Source organism: Cyprinus carpio, chromosome B24 (assembly GCF_018340385.1).
Source record: "Cyprinus carpio isolate SPL01 chromosome B24, ASM1834038v1, whole genome shotgun sequence".
NCBI classification, from domain to species: Eukaryota; Metazoa; Chordata; class Actinopteri; order Cypriniformes; family Cyprinidae; genus Cyprinus; species Cyprinus carpio.
The window spans coordinates 1579144-1598540 of NC_056620.1; the positions used below are offsets into that span (position 1 = coordinate 1579144).

The following is a 19397-nucleotide window of genomic DNA, read 5'->3' on the forward strand; positions in this document are numbered from 1 at the left end:
ATTCAGGGCCACCAGCACAAAAACACAATGTCAGCACTTGCACACAATAAGGAACTGTGTATTGTCGCTACAACATAAAGGTCACAGGCATTTACTAATTGATGAGAGTTTCGTGGAAGTCATTCCTAGACTAAAATACCCTTGTGTATGATTCCTGTTTTGTTCAGAGTAAAAGGCTTCCGTTAATAGTCCCAAACGGCTTTATTCTGCACAGGAAGCCTAACTAACAATAGAACATACAGTAAAGATGCAGACTAGTTTGGTTCGAAAGGAAACATGTTGTACCACTGATATTAATCTATTATTTTATTAATGGCCCCTCGAGTACAACAATTCTGAAATGCAGCAATACTCAATTCAGTTTGTTAATCCAAATATTTTATAAAGTGACATCTGTGCTCTTAGATGCATCTGCATGTCTTTGTCTATCGGATTCCTTTCTTTCAACTTGGATTACATTATCACAAAACTAATTTTCCTCTTTTAGATCATTTTGGCAATGTATTTTCATCAGATTTTAGTGAACATGAAGTCAGTTTCCCACACAAGTTCTCACATGTCACTATACTAGGAACTATGAACCTAGTGCACTAAACCTCGATGACCGCAAAGCACAAGTAATAATGCAGTGGCACATCAGGTTTTCTGTCTAAAGTCTTAATTCATCCTTCCGCAATTTAAGGCCTAAAAAGGTCTTACATTTGTGCAAAAAGTCTTAAATTCATAAAGTCATGGCATTAAATGTTGCATACATTACCAATAAATAAATAAATAAATAAAAATTCTTCCTCTTTATTTTTTAGTTTTCCAATACAAACACAAAAACTGAACATACAAAGTCTTGTTTCCTGAAAAAGTGAACACAAGCAAGTTCATGCTTAAAACAAGAACAAATACCTTTTAATGGAGTGTGATAGAGCTCTTAAAAACTTTGTCATTTTGCTTCTCAAGAAAATGTATCTTGACTAAAGAATCTTTAGATATTTGCACAGCATGGAAAATAAGACAGAAATCCTGATGAAGAACATAAGGGTTTTTTTTTTTTTTTTTTTTTTTTTTTTGCAGTGTCATGAGAAGATGAAATGAATGAAGTTGCATTCTTAAAAATTGCTAAAACAGTTTTCTTTGCTTTGTCTTCAAAAGTTGGTAAAAAGTCTAAAATTTAACTTTAAAGTGCTACTTAAGTATCCAATGGGCTATAATTATATCATATTTTCTTTGTATTCTTTTTCTTATACCCGAGACACTATAAACTTTAGATGAGACAGTTTGTCGTTGCTGGGTGCTCAGGAGGGTCTCTTTAAAGATGGTCCGGCCCCTCCATCACACTCTCGCAGTGGAAGTGGTCAGTTTCTCTTCACACATCTGTCGGAGTCGCCCGCTAGAGATCTGCGCGGCTTCTCTCCAATAATGGTCATTTTTCTCAGCGAGAAGATCGTTGTCAGCTTTTGCCAGGATTCTGCTCCTTCTGCTTTCTGAATGCTGCGTTATAAAGAAGACTCCGTCTGTTCCCACAATGGAGCTATATTCTGCGTGCACGCGTAATCTCGCTGCTCCAGATGTGTGACTGTGAGGAGAGACTATGTGTTCTTCAGGATGGGTGCGAACAATGGCAAACAGTGTGGAAGTGAAGGTACGTGATCTCTCAGACCTAAAACACTTCACTTTCAATACATTAAGCATCGCAAACGGTGTTTTTTAGTAACTGGCATGGACTTTCAGTTGTTGAAATAATGATCCAGAGCTGCCCTGGATAAGCTGTAATACATTAAGCACATTCTGACGATGTCGAAATGTTTGTTTTGTGCAGCTTTGTTGATTTTAAATATCTGTAATGTAATGGTAAAAAGTGTTGAAGAATAAATGGTACAAGGTGCACTAAGACAGCGAAATCGTGGGATGTGGCTGGTTGAAGATAAAGTATAATTGATTTTATAACACCCATAAAACGTGGTATTAAAAAAAAATATATATACTATATGTAAAACAGCAAAAATAGTCTAGAGATACTGCTTTCTTACAGTTGCGTGTTTTTGGGTGCGGGGTTACCTGGAAAATGTATCTGCGTCCATCAATAGTAAACCACGCCCACAAGAAGATATATCTACTGTTGACCACGCCCACCACATCTAGAACTATACAGACCACGCCCATTACATAATCCACCGCGACAGATACAACACAACACGGCTTTTAACAAGGCATTCCCTCCTTGGCCATTGTCCTGGATTTAAGTCAATTTAATAATGCAACTTTTTAGTACTTTTACAGTTTTTGAAGCCAAAACTTTGTTCTTCCAACAAGCCTCTTATTTTAAATTGGTAAAATCTTTATGCTAAGGATTTTAGGACAGCTAGTAGCACTGACAGTTTTATTTAATATTTTAAACCCTTTTTGATTTAATGTATTCTGTCTTCATCTTAGATCTTGCATTTTAGATAAAGATTTAGTAGGCTAATTTTACTGTTTTTGCCTTTTTAATTATTTTTTCAATGTCTATGTAGTTTATATATATATATATATATATACTATATATATATATATATATATATATATATATATATATATATATATATATATAAAGATTTAGTAGTTTAGTTTTAATGTTTTTGAATTTTTAGTTTCCTTGGCAACTAGCTGAAATAAAAATGTATATATATATATATATAATTTTGGTTAATGTTTACTTTATTTAAGTTAACTATAATAACCGTTTTTAGTTTTGTTTTTGCTTTTTTTCTTATATGTTGTTTTTTTAAAGAGTTATGTGTCATGACAAATATTCTGAGTCCCCTTGAAGCAAAGATGGCATCCAGGGGTTTGTTTCAAATAAGCAACTGCTACTGGGATGAATGGGAATGCAAACAGATAACTTTTTCCAGGTATTGTAGACTTCCCAACCACTGGAAATGAAGGGAATAATTGAGAAACCTGTTTGGTAACAGTAATCGTCTGTGTAACTTCATAAGGTACCACTAGCAGCAGAGAATAGACGTTTTTGTGCAGTTCTGATCCCAGAAGTAACCGCTGATTTGAGCTCCTCCAGCCCTGTGTAATGGTGTTGTGCAGATGTGTGTACTTTATGTAGTTTTGAGTAAAACTCAACACTTGTGGGTGTATGAAACTGCTCAAAGTCAGCTCTCTCTGGCTTTGTTTACATCTACCATTAATATTTGTCTTGTGTGATTTGATCATAAGTGGTCAGGCGAAACAGATCACTGTGTACCTGATAGTGATGTGTCTCAAATGCACTTCCTGTCACCACTTGTGGTTTGATTTAGTGGGGAGGATGTCCGATTTCTTATTATTTTAACCTCACCATAATCATAACAACTCAAGCCGAATATAAATTTTATAAGCCCCTTGTTTTAACTGAGATCAGCACATTTGCTGTGTCTAATTTTAATAGACCAGTTAATGGATCTACAACTGGTTCACTGTGCAGGTACATGTGTGTGTCTTCAATGAGTTTGTGTTTTCTTTTAAAGACTGTGAAGCAGTTGCTATGGAAACTTGTTTCCACCATGGAATAAAAAGTCAAACAAAAAAGGGTAATTTGTTACTTTTCATCTCACAATTCTGACTTTCTTTCTTGCAATTGCAAGTTTACATCTCACAATTTTAAATTGTGAGTTTATATCTCACAACTGAAAGTTATAAACTCACAATGGAGACTTATGAACTTGCAATTCTGACTCTTGTTCCTCTGAATTGTGAGGTTTTTATCTCACACACTTTGATTTATAAACTTGCAATTGTGCATTTATTTTTTTGCAATTCTGAGAAAAAGTTAGAATTGTAAAATGTAAAGACAAATTGTGAGATATTAAGTCATAAACAATTCGGGGATAAAAAGTCAGAATTGCGAGTTTATATCTCCCGATTCAGAATTTTTCTCATAAACTCACAATTATGTGAAAAAAGTCTGAATTGTGAGCAATAAACTTGCAATTGTGAGAAAAAAAAGAGTTATAATTGTGAAAAAAAAAAAAAAATTAATTTACTTTTTATTTAAAAAAGTGAATTGTTTTTTTTGTGAAACAAAAAAAAAGGAGATATGAGTTCAAATGCATAGGTTTTTTTTTTCTTTCGGACCACCGTGATCTAAGCAGGTGCAAAGTATTTTTGGAAAACAAATAATATTTATGTAAGAAAGTACAACTGGCAACATTTTTACTCAAAATTAACTTCTTGCTCACTGAACTGTTTAAACACAATATCTCACTGTTTCCTGCAACTGTACAGAATATCATAAGGTATTTAGTGCAACAGCACAAATGTGAAGATAATATTGTTTAATCATCTAAACAATGCCAAATGAATCATTCTGGCTCTGTAACACTTTTTACTGCATATGAAATGCACAGATATACATTATGCATCTGGGACTCTGCAATCTGACCCCGATTTTGAATTTCTCTTCAGGCCTGGCAAAATTCTCCTTGTGTTTTGCATAAGCACAAGACAGGAAACATATGAAAGCTTTTGAGAAGTTGTTTTCCAGACCAGAAAACAATTATGTCTCCGGTCCGCCTTGGCTCTTTTGATTACTCTGTTTCTACTGCAGCTCATGGTGATTTCAGCTCAGTGGGAGAGTCAAGCGACATGTTCATTAAACTCCCTCGACATCACCCTCTAGAATCAACAGATGAAAATGTATCCCTGTCATTTAGGATAAGGACATAGATCCTTAAGAAAGGCCTGAGATAGTGAGGCTCCACTGATCTTTGACCACTGAAACACACCTGGAGAAGGACAGTGACATAGGACAAATACCAGTCTTATCTAGTTTTCCCACCTGCCCTTTCTTTCAAAAGTTTTACAAAAAGTTGTTTTTATACAATTACAGTCCTTTTTAGATAATAACTCTATCTTTGAGAAATTACAGTCTGGATTTAGATTGCGACATAGCACTGAGTCTGCACTTTTAAAGGTGCACAACGATATTGCTCGGTCCGTTGATGCTAAGTGCCCTGTTATGTTAGTACTACTTAATCTCATGGAGGCATTTGATACAGTGGACCATGAAGTCCTGCTGTCCCGCCTTAATCATTTTGTTGGCATTTGGGGCCTTCAGTGGTTTTTGTCATGTTTGACCAACAGAAGTTTTTCTGTAGTGATCGGGGACTCATCCTCCTCTACTTCTTCTCTCTCTTGCGGGGTGCCACAAGGCTCTATTCTCGGGCCCATTTTATTTTCACTTTATATGCTGCATCTTGGGTCTGATAAATAAATGTTGATTTGATTTGATAATATACTATAATAACCCAAATACAGCCGTTCCAAACAATATTTTGCAATGTAAAACAATAAAAACAAGCATCAAACTGTTATTTGCTTCCACCTAGTTACCCAAAAATGAAAATTAGTTGAAAATTGACTCATCCTCAGACAACTGGTGATGTAGCTGAGTTTGTTTCTTCATCAGGTTTGTAGAAATGTAGCACTGCATCAGTGTCTCAGCAATGGATGCTCTGCAGTGAATGGGTGCCGTCAGAATGAGAGTCCAAACAGCTGATAAAAAGATCACAATAATCCACAAGTAATCCACAGCACTCCAGTCCATCAGTTAACATCTGGAGAAGACAAAAGCTGCGTGTTAGCTGCATTTTAATTCTTTTAGAGGCCCTAAACTATGTGGCACCCAAAAATGATTTGGATAAAATCACCTGTACTATTACCACCGTTTGTTTGCAGATGCTACTTGGTTTGATATTTTGCTTTGCATTCATGCAATTGTAAGATTCACTTAAGTGTCCAAATATGTTTTGTGGCCGCTGGGTAGATTGTCTTTTATAAATGAAGAGCCTGTATTGTCTGTGAATGGGTATAAATCAAGGCAAATGTGAGAAAAACAGTCCTTCTCATTTAGTCTCCATCTGGAATACTTAGGAGTATTTAAAATTTCCATCTTGGAGGAAAAGAGCTCTAATATGATTTATGGATTAGGGTCATTGGATCAAAAGCAGGACTGGCCACTCAGGCCATGAGTGATGAACCGTTTGTGAAAATTCGAAGGAAATCTCCTTTGTCATTTCTCCCTTTACGTGATGTGCTCGGGATAGCAATCGACTGACAGCTTAATGCTTCAGATTTATTTTCAGAGTGAAGCAGAGCTCTTTTCTTCCTAGTTTGGTAGGAGAAAGTGGAGACTTTTGGATTTTCCAGCCATGATTTTTACAGGTCAGAGTTCAGTTAAAGTTCAGCACCCATCCAAAAGCAAAGAAGGATCTGAAATCAACGATCTGGCAGTCTTAAAGGACGTTTACTTTGAGAATAATTAAACTGCTGTACTGTTGGTTGCTAGTTGCCGTTTCAGCTGAATCCCACTGTATCTATCAGGTGATGGATCTTGTAAACTTTAATGTCTTCTCCCTCCCCATTGGTTGTTGTCGTGTATAGCATTCTCATCTGCGCATTAAAGACTACAGATACAATTTTGGTAAATGATGAATGTTCACAACTTGTTCACACAAACTAGGTGGATCATTTTTAAAATATGGTGATAATCATGCATGACATTAGTTACTCATCATAACTTAATCAACAATATATTAAATATTTTAACAAAAAATATGAAATGGTTTGGCCCTACATTATTTTGCATTTATTTATTTATTGTGTGTTTGTTTTACAGGGTTGTGCATTAGTGCAAGGTCTAATAAGTGTATGTTTTTTAAATTATAAAGGTTCATTTAAATCAGTGTTACATTGTTTAATGTTCAAATGAAATATTTTTTTGAGATTTTTTTTTTTTTATAATGTGTTGATTTTAATTCGCTCAGTGTGTTTTTGAGATGATACTGAAAATTTTATATGAGAATTTGAATCTAGTGTTACTGTCGCTACTTTTACATCTTTAATTCATAAAATAAAATAGTTATAAAATAATTGTAAAATAATTGTAAATGCCTGATAAAGGCAATGAAACTGAAATGTTTAATAATGTTTGAAAGCTGAGATAGTGTACAGGATTTATATATGCGTGTGTGTATGTATATATATATATATATTTAAGTGGTGTGCAGTGGTGTTTTGAAATGAGGAGGCAATGTTTTTTTTTTAATCAAATAAAATTATTTATATATAGCTTTTACAGGACAAAAAACAGCTTAATTCAAGTTAGTCTTAAGTTTATAAATAAAATATGTTTAAATATATTTATCTTTGTGCTGAAAATGCAAATCTGTCAGTGTATCGCATCATATCATATGTATTTTATAAATTTTCGGCCACATTTGTATGCCATACATAATTTTTGGGTACCGAGTTGAGAAAATCGCCTGTAAAACAGTACAAAAGCAGATCTTTCAGCCAATATCTGTGGTTTTAGCTCTTGATTCTGAGTAAGAACACTGCTGTGTCTCTTTTAGCAGCAAAGTAATAGTTTCATCATCCGTTTTGATTAAACTGAAGACTTTAAGCTTTGTGAAAGCTTTGCCTAGCAACATCATAATAACAGCGTCCATATCTGGTCGTAATTCAAAGCGTGCAAAGCACATGGGGTCCACTTGACGGATGAGTCACATGAAGCAGATGTTCTGGCTCACTGATGTCACTGCAACACATCGCCGCGCTGTGTTCAGCACAGGTCACGTTATTCTGCTGTTTTCCCGTCGTGACCGAGGTGATAAGAGTTCATTGAGTCATTCAATGCATCAGTGGTAATCTGACAGCTTGTTTGAAAGACCATCACACAACAGCTTTCTGGATGGACGTATGTTGGCAGCATGTAAAGGGGCGTTCACACATATAGCGATTTGCAACGACCAACAATACAGCAACTCCGTGACCTCTTTACATGTGTGAAAAGAGCGTTAGAGAGTGTGTTTATTCCTGTATGGATGCGTGTTAAGAGGAACTTGTTTACAGAGGGAACGGTGTTTTTGGGATGAAGCTGTGCTCTGCTCACATGGAGCTGCTTGTGGTTCACGTTTATGACCTGACAGAGGATGAAGTGCCATAAACCAACCCTGCCAAATGAACAAACATGCACACACTTACACCTTGGATGATTCAGAAGACAAGTCTCAGTCTCAAGTAAAATTTGAGTCCTGAGTTCTCATGTATTTCATATTTATGTGTTTGACAAGGTTTTCTGTTTCTTTGGAGTTTTTCAAAGTGGCAAATTGGTGTAAATCTAAGGGACAGTCGGTTTGACCCATAGACTGTAAAAAAATATGGACGTAGTGTCCGTGACGTCACCCATAGACTCCTCAAGAGTGGTTTGGAAGCTCAAAGTGTGTAGAGCGGGCCGTCACCATCTTGGCAGCGTGTCACCGCGCGACTCTCCCGGGAAATCGAAAATGGGCAAAAAGGCGGGAGCTGGTTGCTGAAGCCACGCCCACCTAGCGCGACGGCATTGTCAGCGGCGGCAATCCACCTGTCACTCAAGTGGCCACACCCTTAATTATGCAGAACTTTAAGGCTTAATATAATTTAAACGGATGAGTTATAAAAAAATCCACCCCCCTCACAGTTGTCATGAAGGGCAAAATTAGCAATAAAGACCAAAATCATTTTTTGAACCAGGCTGTAAACATGTTTTTTTTCTGCTGTAAAGTTGGGCATTTTAACATGGGGAGTCTATGGGACTGACTCCTTTTTGCAGCCAGCCTCAAGCGGCCAGTCGATGAATTACAGTTTTAGTCACTTCCTTGTTGGCTTCACGAGAGAGAGCGGGAGGTTGCCGCTCGGTTTGACCACAACACAAAAGTTGCAACATCCATGAGTCAAAACTTTGCATGTATCAATATTTCGATTAGTTTGAACACAACAGGGGGTTGGAGTTTTGCTGGTGAATAGCAGTAGTAGCACTTACTCGTGCCAGCCAACATGGAAACTCATGCAAGTCAGGCACTTAACACTGGCTTGTTCCTGCGAACGGGGAACCATAATCTTAAGGGTGGTGTAGTGTTGGTGATTTATGTCTGGATCTCCGTTCCAGATTGTGAATGACCACACTTTTATTACAACAACCAGTCCAACCTTCAGATCCACAAATGTGAACTAATGTGCAAGTATCGAACTTATTCGCCCTCTTAAAAAACCTCAAGCCGTCATGAATGGTCTCCGCTCGTTCTCTTGCTCAGTGGCCAGATATGTCCTAATGTATGATAGATAAATCTGTCTTGGAGGATCTTAGTGAAACTGCAGACTCTGCCAGTGTTGGAGATACTAAAGTAATTTCTTCCATCTATTGTTCCAGTCACGGATATTGTCTTGGCAGGAAGACGTAAACCGAAGGGTTTTGCTCAGCTTCAGTGCATTCCTGATGAGCACTGAGTAATGAGTTCCTCTCCAAATCTTTAATCATGAAAACCTCAGACCTCGCTTTGGATTAGGAACAAGAGGAGTTTCCTTGCTTTCAGAAATGGTTCAGCAAGTGAATGAGTGATGGGGCCAAAATGTCCGATCGTGCTTTTATTGCATCTGTTATAATATTGACTTACAGTGGGAACCATTGCACCCCACCCTTCTGTGAAACTGCACACCAGCCGGCCGATGGAGCTGACCGTACACATCGCGAATGCATGCAGTCAAGTATGATCTCGAAAACAAGCTGTTTTCACAAAACGTTATTTTCTTCTTCCCTTCTGTCCCAGGCAAGGGTAGCTCCAGTATCTCCTCCGATGTGAGCTCCAGCACTGATCATACGCCCACCAAAGCTCCCAAGAATGTGGCTACCAGTGAAGGTAAACCATCTGGTCTTCATTATGAGCCAAAATGCCTGCTTAACTCCCATTCGCCCTTCCTTTCTGCCCTTTCTCTCTCTTTATGAAATGCTTAACATTTTGGAGCGAACTCATGTGCTCGTAGGATAACCTGGAAATTGAAAACAAACTTGACATTCCCATCAGAGCTAACTTGTGGGCCGTTTGTCTTGAGAGGAAAAATCCCCAGGGCAGGTTAATATCTGGATATTAGCTGCAGGACCGCAGAGCGTGTGTGGCTGTTTTTCTTAGAGGCTCTCTTGAAATTAGGAAAACATCATCGAGATGTTTTTACATTACAGTGGTGTGGATTGCACCCTTTGCATCCCTGTGCTGTACTGTGAAAACAGCTAATAAAAAAGACAGTAAATCTGTTAATCCCTGTGTGAGTTTCGCTTGGCTTATGCATCATAGGTTCTCATGTACTACAGGACCTCCCCCGCAGATATATTCCACATATTAGATTACTTCACTGTTGTTTTGTAACCTGATAGGACTAACGATTACGACGTTCCTTTTGTGTTCCTTTCCATTATGGCTAACTATTTGACCCATGTTGTTATATTTATCAGTGCATGTTTAAACAGACTCGTTCATTTATTGGTTCCATAACCTTTTTAGTTTCATTAGCGTAAATCTTGTCTGCAAAAAGCTTGTAAATATTTTTACTGTGTATTTGGCGTGGGATCTCCATCGGCTGGGTGCTGAGAACTGAGCTCAACCATCACCTCGTCGCCAACCGCATACGCATGTTGACGAATCGTTTATGCAACGTGTTTGTTTTTGTCTCTGGACTATATAATGATTTACACCACGACATACTGTACACAAGTATGTGAACACAGACACGTCGTTGCATTATAAAATGTGTCTGACTGATAATGCAACGTCATTAACTGTCTTCATCTACTGTCTGTTTTCATTTACATAATAACTAGAAAAGAAAATTGCTGAGCAAGTTACTGTCAACATGTTTATAGCTAGTTAAAGTTAATTGTCAACAAGTTTATAGTAGTCCAACTGTCTTTTTGTTTAAAGCTAGTTTAAGTTAATTGAGCTGTCAACATTTTTACTGTAAGGAAACTGTCAACATATTTATAGCTAGTGAAATTAGTTAAACTGTTGATATTTGTATAGCTAATTAAGTTAACTGAACTGTTTACATGCTTATAGTTAGTTCAACTGTTACATAAGTGTATAGCTTGTTAAAGATAGTTAAACTCTGTTCTTGTTCAGCTAAAGTTAAACTGTCAACATTTTTATAACTAGTTAAGTTAAACCTTTAACGTTTATAGCTAGTTGAAGTTAGTTCAATTGTCGACAAGTTATAGCTAGTTAAAGGGATAGTTCAACCAAAAATGACAATTTGATGTTTATCTGCTTACCCCCAGGGCATCCAAGATGTAGATGTAGATGACTTAATTAATTAGTTAATGTAATTAGTTGTAATGTAGTTTTTAGCTAATTACATTTATTGAAATTTTTACCTGTTTATAAATTTAGTATTTTTGTCTGTAGCTAAAGTTAAATAAACATTCAACATTTTTATAACTAGTTAAGTTAAACTTTTGACGTTTTTAGCTAGTTAAAGTTTGTTCAACTGTCAACAAGTTTATAGATACATGTAGTAAAAAGTTAGTGCAATGGTCTAGAGAAGTTCATAGCTAAAGTTAATTAAGTTAACATTAAACTCAACGTGTTTGTAGCTAGTTAAATTCAATTCAATTCAAGTTTATTTGTATAGCGCTTTTTACGATACAAATCATTACAAAGCAACTTTACAGAAAAATTACGTTTCTACAATATTTAGTAGTAGCTTATCAGTGGTGACTGTCATTTCATGTGCATATAGCAGAAATGTTCAGAAAAATCAATAAAAAGATGTAAACAAACAGACGATTAACACTATTAACAGCAATTATGCAATCAAACTTATAGCAAAATGTGGTAGTTCTGTATGTTTGTCTCTGGGTTAGCATCATCTGAGGTCCTCTGAGGGGTTGGCATCATCTCTTCTCAGGTGTTCTGGATCCAGACTGGAGCTTGTGTAAATCCTAGTTACCACGGGATGTAAATCCCGTGGCAAAGCAGAGAAAACAAATAGAGACATAATTAGCGTAGCTGCTGTTCCAGGCCAAGTAAAATTAATTCGTTTAACCCAAGCTAAAGAATAATAATGCACATTTTGATCAGATATAACTGCAGTCCAAAATTATGAGATGCATTATTTGAATGCTTGGCCAAAGAGGTGTGTTTTTAATCTAGATTTAAACAGAGAGAGTGTGTCTGAGCCCCGAACATTATCAGGAAGGCTATTCCAGAGTTTGGGAGCCAAATGCGAAAAAGCTCTACCTCCTTTAGTGGACTTTGCTATCCTAGGTACTATCAAAAGTCCAGCGTTTTGTGACCTTAGGGAGCGTGATGGATTGTAGCGTGGTAGAAGACTAGTTAGGTACGCAGGAGCTAAGCCATTAAGGGCCTTATATGTAAGTAATAATATTTTGTAAATGATACGGAACTTAATAGGTAGCCAGTGCAGAGACTGTAGTATTGGGGTAATATGATCATATTTTCTTGACCTGGTAAGGACTCTAGCCGCTGCATTTTGGACTACCTGTAGCTTGTTTATTGAGGATGCAGGACAACCACCTAGCAGTGCATTACAATAGTCCAGTCTAGAGGTCATGAATGCATGAACTAGCTTTTCTGCATCAGGAACAGGTAACATGTTTCGTAGCTTGGCAATGTTTCTAAGATGGAAGAATGCTGTTTTTGTAACATGGGAAATATGATTTTCAAAAGACAAGTTACTGTCTAATATAACACCCAGATTTTTTACAGTAGAGGAAGTAACAGTACATCCGTCTAGTTGCAAATTGTAATCTACGAGATTCTGTGTAATGTTTTCTGGTCCAATAAGTAATATCTCTGTCTTATCTGAATTTAATAGGAGAAAATTATTGGTCATCCAATCTTTTACATTTTTAACACACTCTGTTAGCTTAGATAATTTAGAGGTTTCACCTGGTCTTGTTGAGATATATAGTTGAGTATCATCAGCATAACAGTGGAAACTAATCCCGTATTTTCTAATGATATTACCAAGGGGCAACATGTATATTGAAAATAGCAGAGGACCTAGGACAGATCCTTGTGGCACTCCATATTTTACTGGTGATAAATGAGATGACTCCCCATTTAGATAAACAAAGTGGTAGCGATCGGACAGGTAGGATCTAAACCATCTTAAAGCCTGCCCTTGGATACCTGTATAGTTTTGTAATCTATCTATGAGTATGTCGTGATCTATGGTGTCAAACGCAGCACTAAGATCAAGTAAAACTAGCAATGAGATGCAGCCTTGGTCTGATGCAAGAAGCAAGTCATTTGTAATTTTAACAAGTGCAGTTTCTGTGCTATGATGGGGCCTGAAACCCGACTGAAATTCTTCATAGAGATCATTTTTTTGCAGGTAGGAGCACAATTGAGCAGACACAACTTTTTCTAAAATTTTAGACATAAATGGAAGATTTGAAATGGGTCTGTAATTTGCCAGTTCACTAGGATCTAGTTGTGGTTTCTTAATAAGAGGCTTAATAACCGCCAGCTTGAATGGTTTTGGGACGTGACCTAAAGATAACGACGAGTTAATAATATTGAGAAGCGGGTTTTTCTGCTACAGGTAACAACTCTTTCAGTAATTTAGTGGGGTACAGGATCTAATAAACATGTTGTTGGTTTAGATGCAGTGATAAGTTTATTTAGCTCTTCCTGTCCTATAGTTGTAAAGCACTGCAGTTTATCTTTGGGTGCGATAGATAAACCTAAAGTATTAGACGCTGTAGAATCTACATTTGTTATTGTATTTCTGATGTTATCTATTTTATCAGTGAAGAAATTCATAAAGTCATTACTATTTAACTGTGAGGGAATATTTAGATCGGGTGGCGTCTGGTTATTTGTTAATCTAGCCACTGTGCTAAATAAAAACCTTGGATTGTTTTGGTTGTTTTCTATGAGTTTGTGGATATGCTCGGCCCTGGCAGTTTTTAGAGCCTGTCTATAGCTGGGACATACTGTTTTTCCACGCAATTCTAAAAACTTCCAAGTTAGTTTTTCTCCATTTGCGCTCAAGACTACGAGTTTCTTTCTTGAGAGCGTGGGTATTACTGTTGTACCATGGCACAGTACGTTTTTCCTCTAACCTTTTTCAATTTGATGGGGGCAACAGCTTCTAATGTATTAGAGAAGATAGTGCCCATATTGCCAGTCATTTTGTCTAGTTCATGTGTATTTATGGGTACACAGAGCAGTTGAGATAAATCAGGCAGGTTATTTGCGAATCTGTCTTTGGTGGCTGGAACAATAGTTCTGCCCGGACGATAACGCGAAGCTATATAGTTATTATTATTAATACTCAGAATGCACGATACAAGGAAATGGTCAGTAACATCATCACTTTGAGGTACGATATCTATGTCAGTAATATCGATTCCATGCGATATAATTAAGTCTAGCGTATGATTAAAACGATGAGTGGGCCCGGTGACATTTTGCTTTACTCCAAAACAGTTTAATAAGTTAGTAAACGCAAGTCCTAATGCATCATTTGTATTATCAATATGAATGTTAAAATCTCCGAAAATTAGCGCTTTATCAGCGGTAACCAACAGGTCTGAGAGGAAATCTCCACCCAAATTCTTTTAGGAATTCTGTATATGGCCCTGGTGGTCTATACACAGTAGCCAGAGAAAGGGATACGATAGATTTCTTTTGCATATCTGACAGTGTAACATTAAGCATAAGTATTTCAAATGATTTAAACCTGTATCCTGTTTTCTGGGTAACACTAAGGAATATCACTATATATTGTTGCAACACCTCCCCCACGACCAGTCTGACGGGGCTCATGTTTATAACAGTAGTTTGATGGAGTAGACTCATTTAGACCAATATAATCATTTGGTTTTAGCCAGGTTTCAGTCAAGCAGAGTACATCAAAACTATTATCTGTGATCATTTCATTTACAATAACTGCTTTGGGTGTGAGTGATCTAATGTTTATGAGCCCAAACTTTAAAAAATTGTTTTTGTTCATTTATTTTACGTTTTTCTGGTTTAATCACGACAAGATTTTTTCTAGATCCTACATTAAATTTATATTTTGACCTCACTATTCGGGGAACAGACACAGTCTTAATAGATTGGACAGCGCAAGTACTTCTATTTTAAGTGGGTAGAACAAAAGCCATCATAGCAGTTATTTGAGAATTGGCTTACTAGTCAAATGGAGCGTAGAGTCCTGGAGATGTTGTCCGACAGCAGTCCTGCTCCGACTCTGCTGGGGTGCAGGCCATCAGCGCGAAAAAAGCCTAGGTCGCTCCCAGAAAAGATTCCAATTATTAACAAAGAGCAGTTTCTGTTCTTTACACCATGACAATAACCATTCATTTAAAGCAAAAAGTCTACTGAACCTTTCATGTCCTCGTTGATATGTGTGTATTGGTCCTGACACGATGATCGTCGCCGCGGGCGTCGTTCTGCGAACCGTCTCGATCAGGCTCCTGAAGTCCCTCTTCAGCGTCTCCGTCTGCCGCTGCGTGGTGTCGTTACCCCGGCGTGAAGCACGACCGCTCTGGGGCTCTCGTCGGCCTTCAGGATCGCGGGTATCTGCGCAGAAACATCGAGAACACGAGCACCAGGGAGACAGTGAGTGTGCACTTTACCTTCGGCTAACGTAGCACGGACGTGTCGGACGATGGAGTCTCCGACGATCACAGCGTCGCGTTCCGTCTCGCGGAGGGGAGAGAAGCGGTTCCGTGTGGAGATCTCGAAGACCGGAGGGGGAGAAGTCGTCGCCCGGTGCCTGGCTCGCGTCCTCCGCTGCGGATGCACCCAGGGTCCGTTGTGTCCCGGCGCCGGCGTGAAGGACATCTGGGCAGATCGCGTCCTGGGTGCACCGGGCCTGTGCAGAGAAACACACGGGGTGGAGGTGGTGGGACTGTTAGCAGCGCGCTGTATACTTACCCTGGACTTGTGAGCATCAGCCCGGGAGGTTTCCGGCGCGGCTCTCCGCTCTCTCAGCTGGGACTGCCTCTGCTCCAGGACCCGAATCTGCTTCTCCACGGCCTCCAGCTCGAGCTGCACCGAATGCAGCTCGAACGTGTCGTCACCTGCACTCAAAGGTAGACAAACATCCGCCATTAAAGCAAGTAACAGTGAGTAAAGCAATTGTAATGTGTGTGAATAGAGTATTAGCGATGCACGCGGGTTTAGCGACAACCACGCTGGTGATGCTAATGGGCTATAAGCTACTAGCGGACTCGGGAGATCAAAATAAAACCTAGTGATAACAAGGCGCTCTGATTGTTTTTGTTGTAGAATACGATAGAGGATATATTCACACGTTATAGAAACGAAAATGATGGTGTATAAAATAGATTTCAACAATAAAAAAATAGAAGATAGATAATAACGTGACGGAGCTCAAACTAGAGGCATACGACAGCAACAAACAGGAAGTGAAAAAGTGAGATAAACTGTTTGTATAGTTAATTAAACCGTTTACATGTTCATAGCTTGTTAAAGTTAATTAAACTGTCTACAATTTTATAACTAGTTAAGTCAGTTGAACTCTCAACATGTTTATAGCTAGTAAAATTAAACTGTCAACAAGATAAAGCTAGTAAAAGTTAGTTTAACTGTTTTCTTGCTTATAGTTTATATTAAAAGTGTATCAGTTAATTAGTATAATAGTTCAACTTTCGACATGTTTATAGCTACTGAAATTAGTTAAACTGATGTTAAGCTAGTTAAAATAATGCAAATGTCCATTTATTAAGAGTAAAGTTTAAATGTCAACAAAATGACAGTTAAAGTTAGTTATTCTGCCTTCACGTTATTAGCTAGTTAAAGTTAGTTCAACGGTCTATTTTAACGGTTTAACTAGTTATCATTAGTTAAACTGTCAACATGTTTATAACTAGTAAAAGTTAACAAAACTATTGACATGTTAATAGCTAGTTAAGGTTCAATAAGCTAAAGTTAAATAGCTACCTTAAGAATATCATGTAAGACTGTGTTTTAATAGCATTGCCCTCTATCGCCCTCTTGAGTACAGGAGGTTTCTTATAGGGTTTTTTTTATATATAGAGTGTGTGTTTGCAATACATCATCTAGACATTTAGGCTAATTTACATGAATCTGTTCTTATTTTCATACTGCGTTGAGATGCGTGCTTAAATCTGACGTTTTTTCGTTTTAAAGTCAGTATGTGGTTGGGCAGCACCACAGCTCCCTGGAAAGCTGTTTTCCAGGTTGGCACTGTTCTTGTTTTGCTGTTGTACCCACCCTACTCGGGCTTCATGCCAGGGAAGTCGGGTCCAACTCCTCATTGTCCCCAAATGGGGCGTCTGGTGTGTGTGAAAAAGAGTGAGCCAGGCGCTAATAGAGTGTGACCCGTGATTATGGTTGTACTCGTAGTATTTCATAGTTTCTTGGCTCAGACAGGTGGAATAATGAATATCAACAAACATTTCACTAAGCAACGCCCGGCATTAATAAGGGCGACATAGTGTGCGTGTAAAGCTGCCAATTCATGAGGTTTAGTGAGGGTAGCTTAAACATGAGGGAAATGAAAATGAGGTTAAAGTCAATATTAAGAGCTATGATTAGATGTTTAAGCTGTGTGAAAAACTTGGAAACTCTTGTCCCCTAAACTTAACAAAGAAATAATGTGATCACATAAAAAGTTGAAATGTTAAGCACACGGCACTGGCCTTTATAAACGATAGGGAGTCAGAACGGGAACTAAGGTGGTTGCTAAGTAACTAGCCGCTGTTTAAAGTCAACATGAAACGGTATTCGCTATCCATTTTAGTTTTATAATGTGAAGTTTTTACAAGTGAAACAGAATATTCAAGGAGATAAAAAAGGGTGGAACTTTGACTGGGTTGTAAAAAGATGGATGTTAGTGCTAGACAATATATGTTAAAACAACCTACGACAAGTTACGTTACTTCAATAGAAAAGTCATTTTAAAGTGTACAAGCAATTGCATTTTGATCAAAGATTTAGATAAACTAATGAAATATATTATAAATGTATTTTTTAAATCTTTCTTTGTTTATTTTGTTTTGCTTTTCATAATAATGTGATTAATGCTTAACCAGCAAAATAAGCTCAGTTTCGATTTCATGTTGACTTTTCTAAACACTGAAGGGTAATAGCATATTAAAAATTTATTTCAGAGCTTATAATCATTCTCATTTATTGTAAAGTATCTTTTGTTGTCTTTGGTGAATCCAGAAACTCTGACTGATTGGACTTTGTTTCTTGACCTCTATTTTGTCACAGATAAAGGTCAGTGTGCATATACACAAACACTCACACACAATGTAAAGACCTTGAATCCCTCCATATTTATGCCTTCAGGGAAGGATGAAATCCACTTGTGTGGGACGGCGCTTCCCACAGGATAACAAACACATGTGAGTGCGTCTGAAATGTCAGAATATTTCATATTGTCAATCAGGAGACTGTTTGGCCACAGTGATGTGTGCTTTCTCCAAGAATGGATATGCCACAAACACACATAAAGCCTGGACGAATCACAAAGGCTTGGCATTGTGAATGTCCAACTTATGCACAGTGGGAAATCACATATGTGTATTATGTGAAGGCAGTTCACCATATTTTTGGGTGCGGTAATTCTTGCCAAACATACGTCTTCATTAATTGAGAGTCAGAACTTGCCTTTATGGGTTCTACTAAAACATTGTAAATATAAATCCCTTGATTGCATTATATTTAAACAAGATCCCATGATAATACAGGGTCTAAAATAAACAAAGTAAAACACACACACAAAAAGTGAATTCAAATAAAAGTATGTGGCCAATTAGTGAAGTAAATAAAATAGAGTAACTAACCCTATATTTAAAGGAATTGCAATGTAAAAAGAATAATAAAATCTTCAGCGATCAAATAATAAGGTTTCTCGTCGCTTGGTAATTTTTCCCTCAGTGGAAAATGTACTATTAGAAGTTTATAGCAAAATGTAATTTAATGTATGTAATTAAAGTATGAGGAATAAAATAACAACACACTTTTGTGACAGGTCATTTATTGAATGCCAGCCATGATCTGTGCGTTTATACACAATAACTGTCACAACTAAAAACAGCAAATAATTCAATTTATAACAGGATTAATTAATATATGTATATTTTAATGCAATTATACCAAATACAGTTTCATGTCTGCAAATGTATAATAATGCTTTTAAATAATAAAAAAATTCTTTTTTTCTTTTTCTTTTTTTTTTTTTTTTTTTTTCTTTTTCTTTTCTATCATATTCCAAAAAAAAAAAAAACCCTGGCTACGTGTTCTGTACTAGACTAACTGAGACTTGTCATAGCACTTGTATACAGTTGTTGTTTTCTCGTTGATCTGATTGTTTCTACTGTTCTCATTTGTAAGTCGCTTTGGATAAAAGCGTCTGCTAAATGATTAAATGTAAATGTAAATGTAATGCCCAGCTCAGCTTAACAGGGAACATCTTGTGCTCTTAGCAGGAACATTTTCTTCTCTATTTATCATTGAACACTGACTGGCTTTCCAAAGTGTGGGAAAGTCTCGAACCAAACCATAAAATGCTGAGAATGTCTTGTGCCAATCATCCTA

At 37.3% G+C, this 19397-nt stretch overlaps 1 protein-coding gene across 2 annotated transcripts in view; it reads left to right on the forward strand.

Moving 5' to 3' along the window:
• Positions 1–1346: 1346 nt before the first annotated feature.
• Positions 1347–19397, forward strand: part of LOC109055423 (F-box/LRR-repeat protein 7-like) — a 47586-nt gene continuing 29535 nt past the window's right edge. Inside the window, exons 1-2 of one of the 2 annotated variants that reach the window (XM_042752005.1) lie at positions 1347–1633; positions 9606–9695. In XM_042752005.1, the coding sequence (XP_042607939.1) occupies positions 1597–1633; positions 9606–9695 (127 nt within the window). In that variant the 5' untranslated portion in view covers positions 1347–1596. The remainder of the gene's footprint in view (positions 1634–9605; positions 9696–19397) is intronic. The other variant, XM_042752007.1, reaches the window with a different exon arrangement.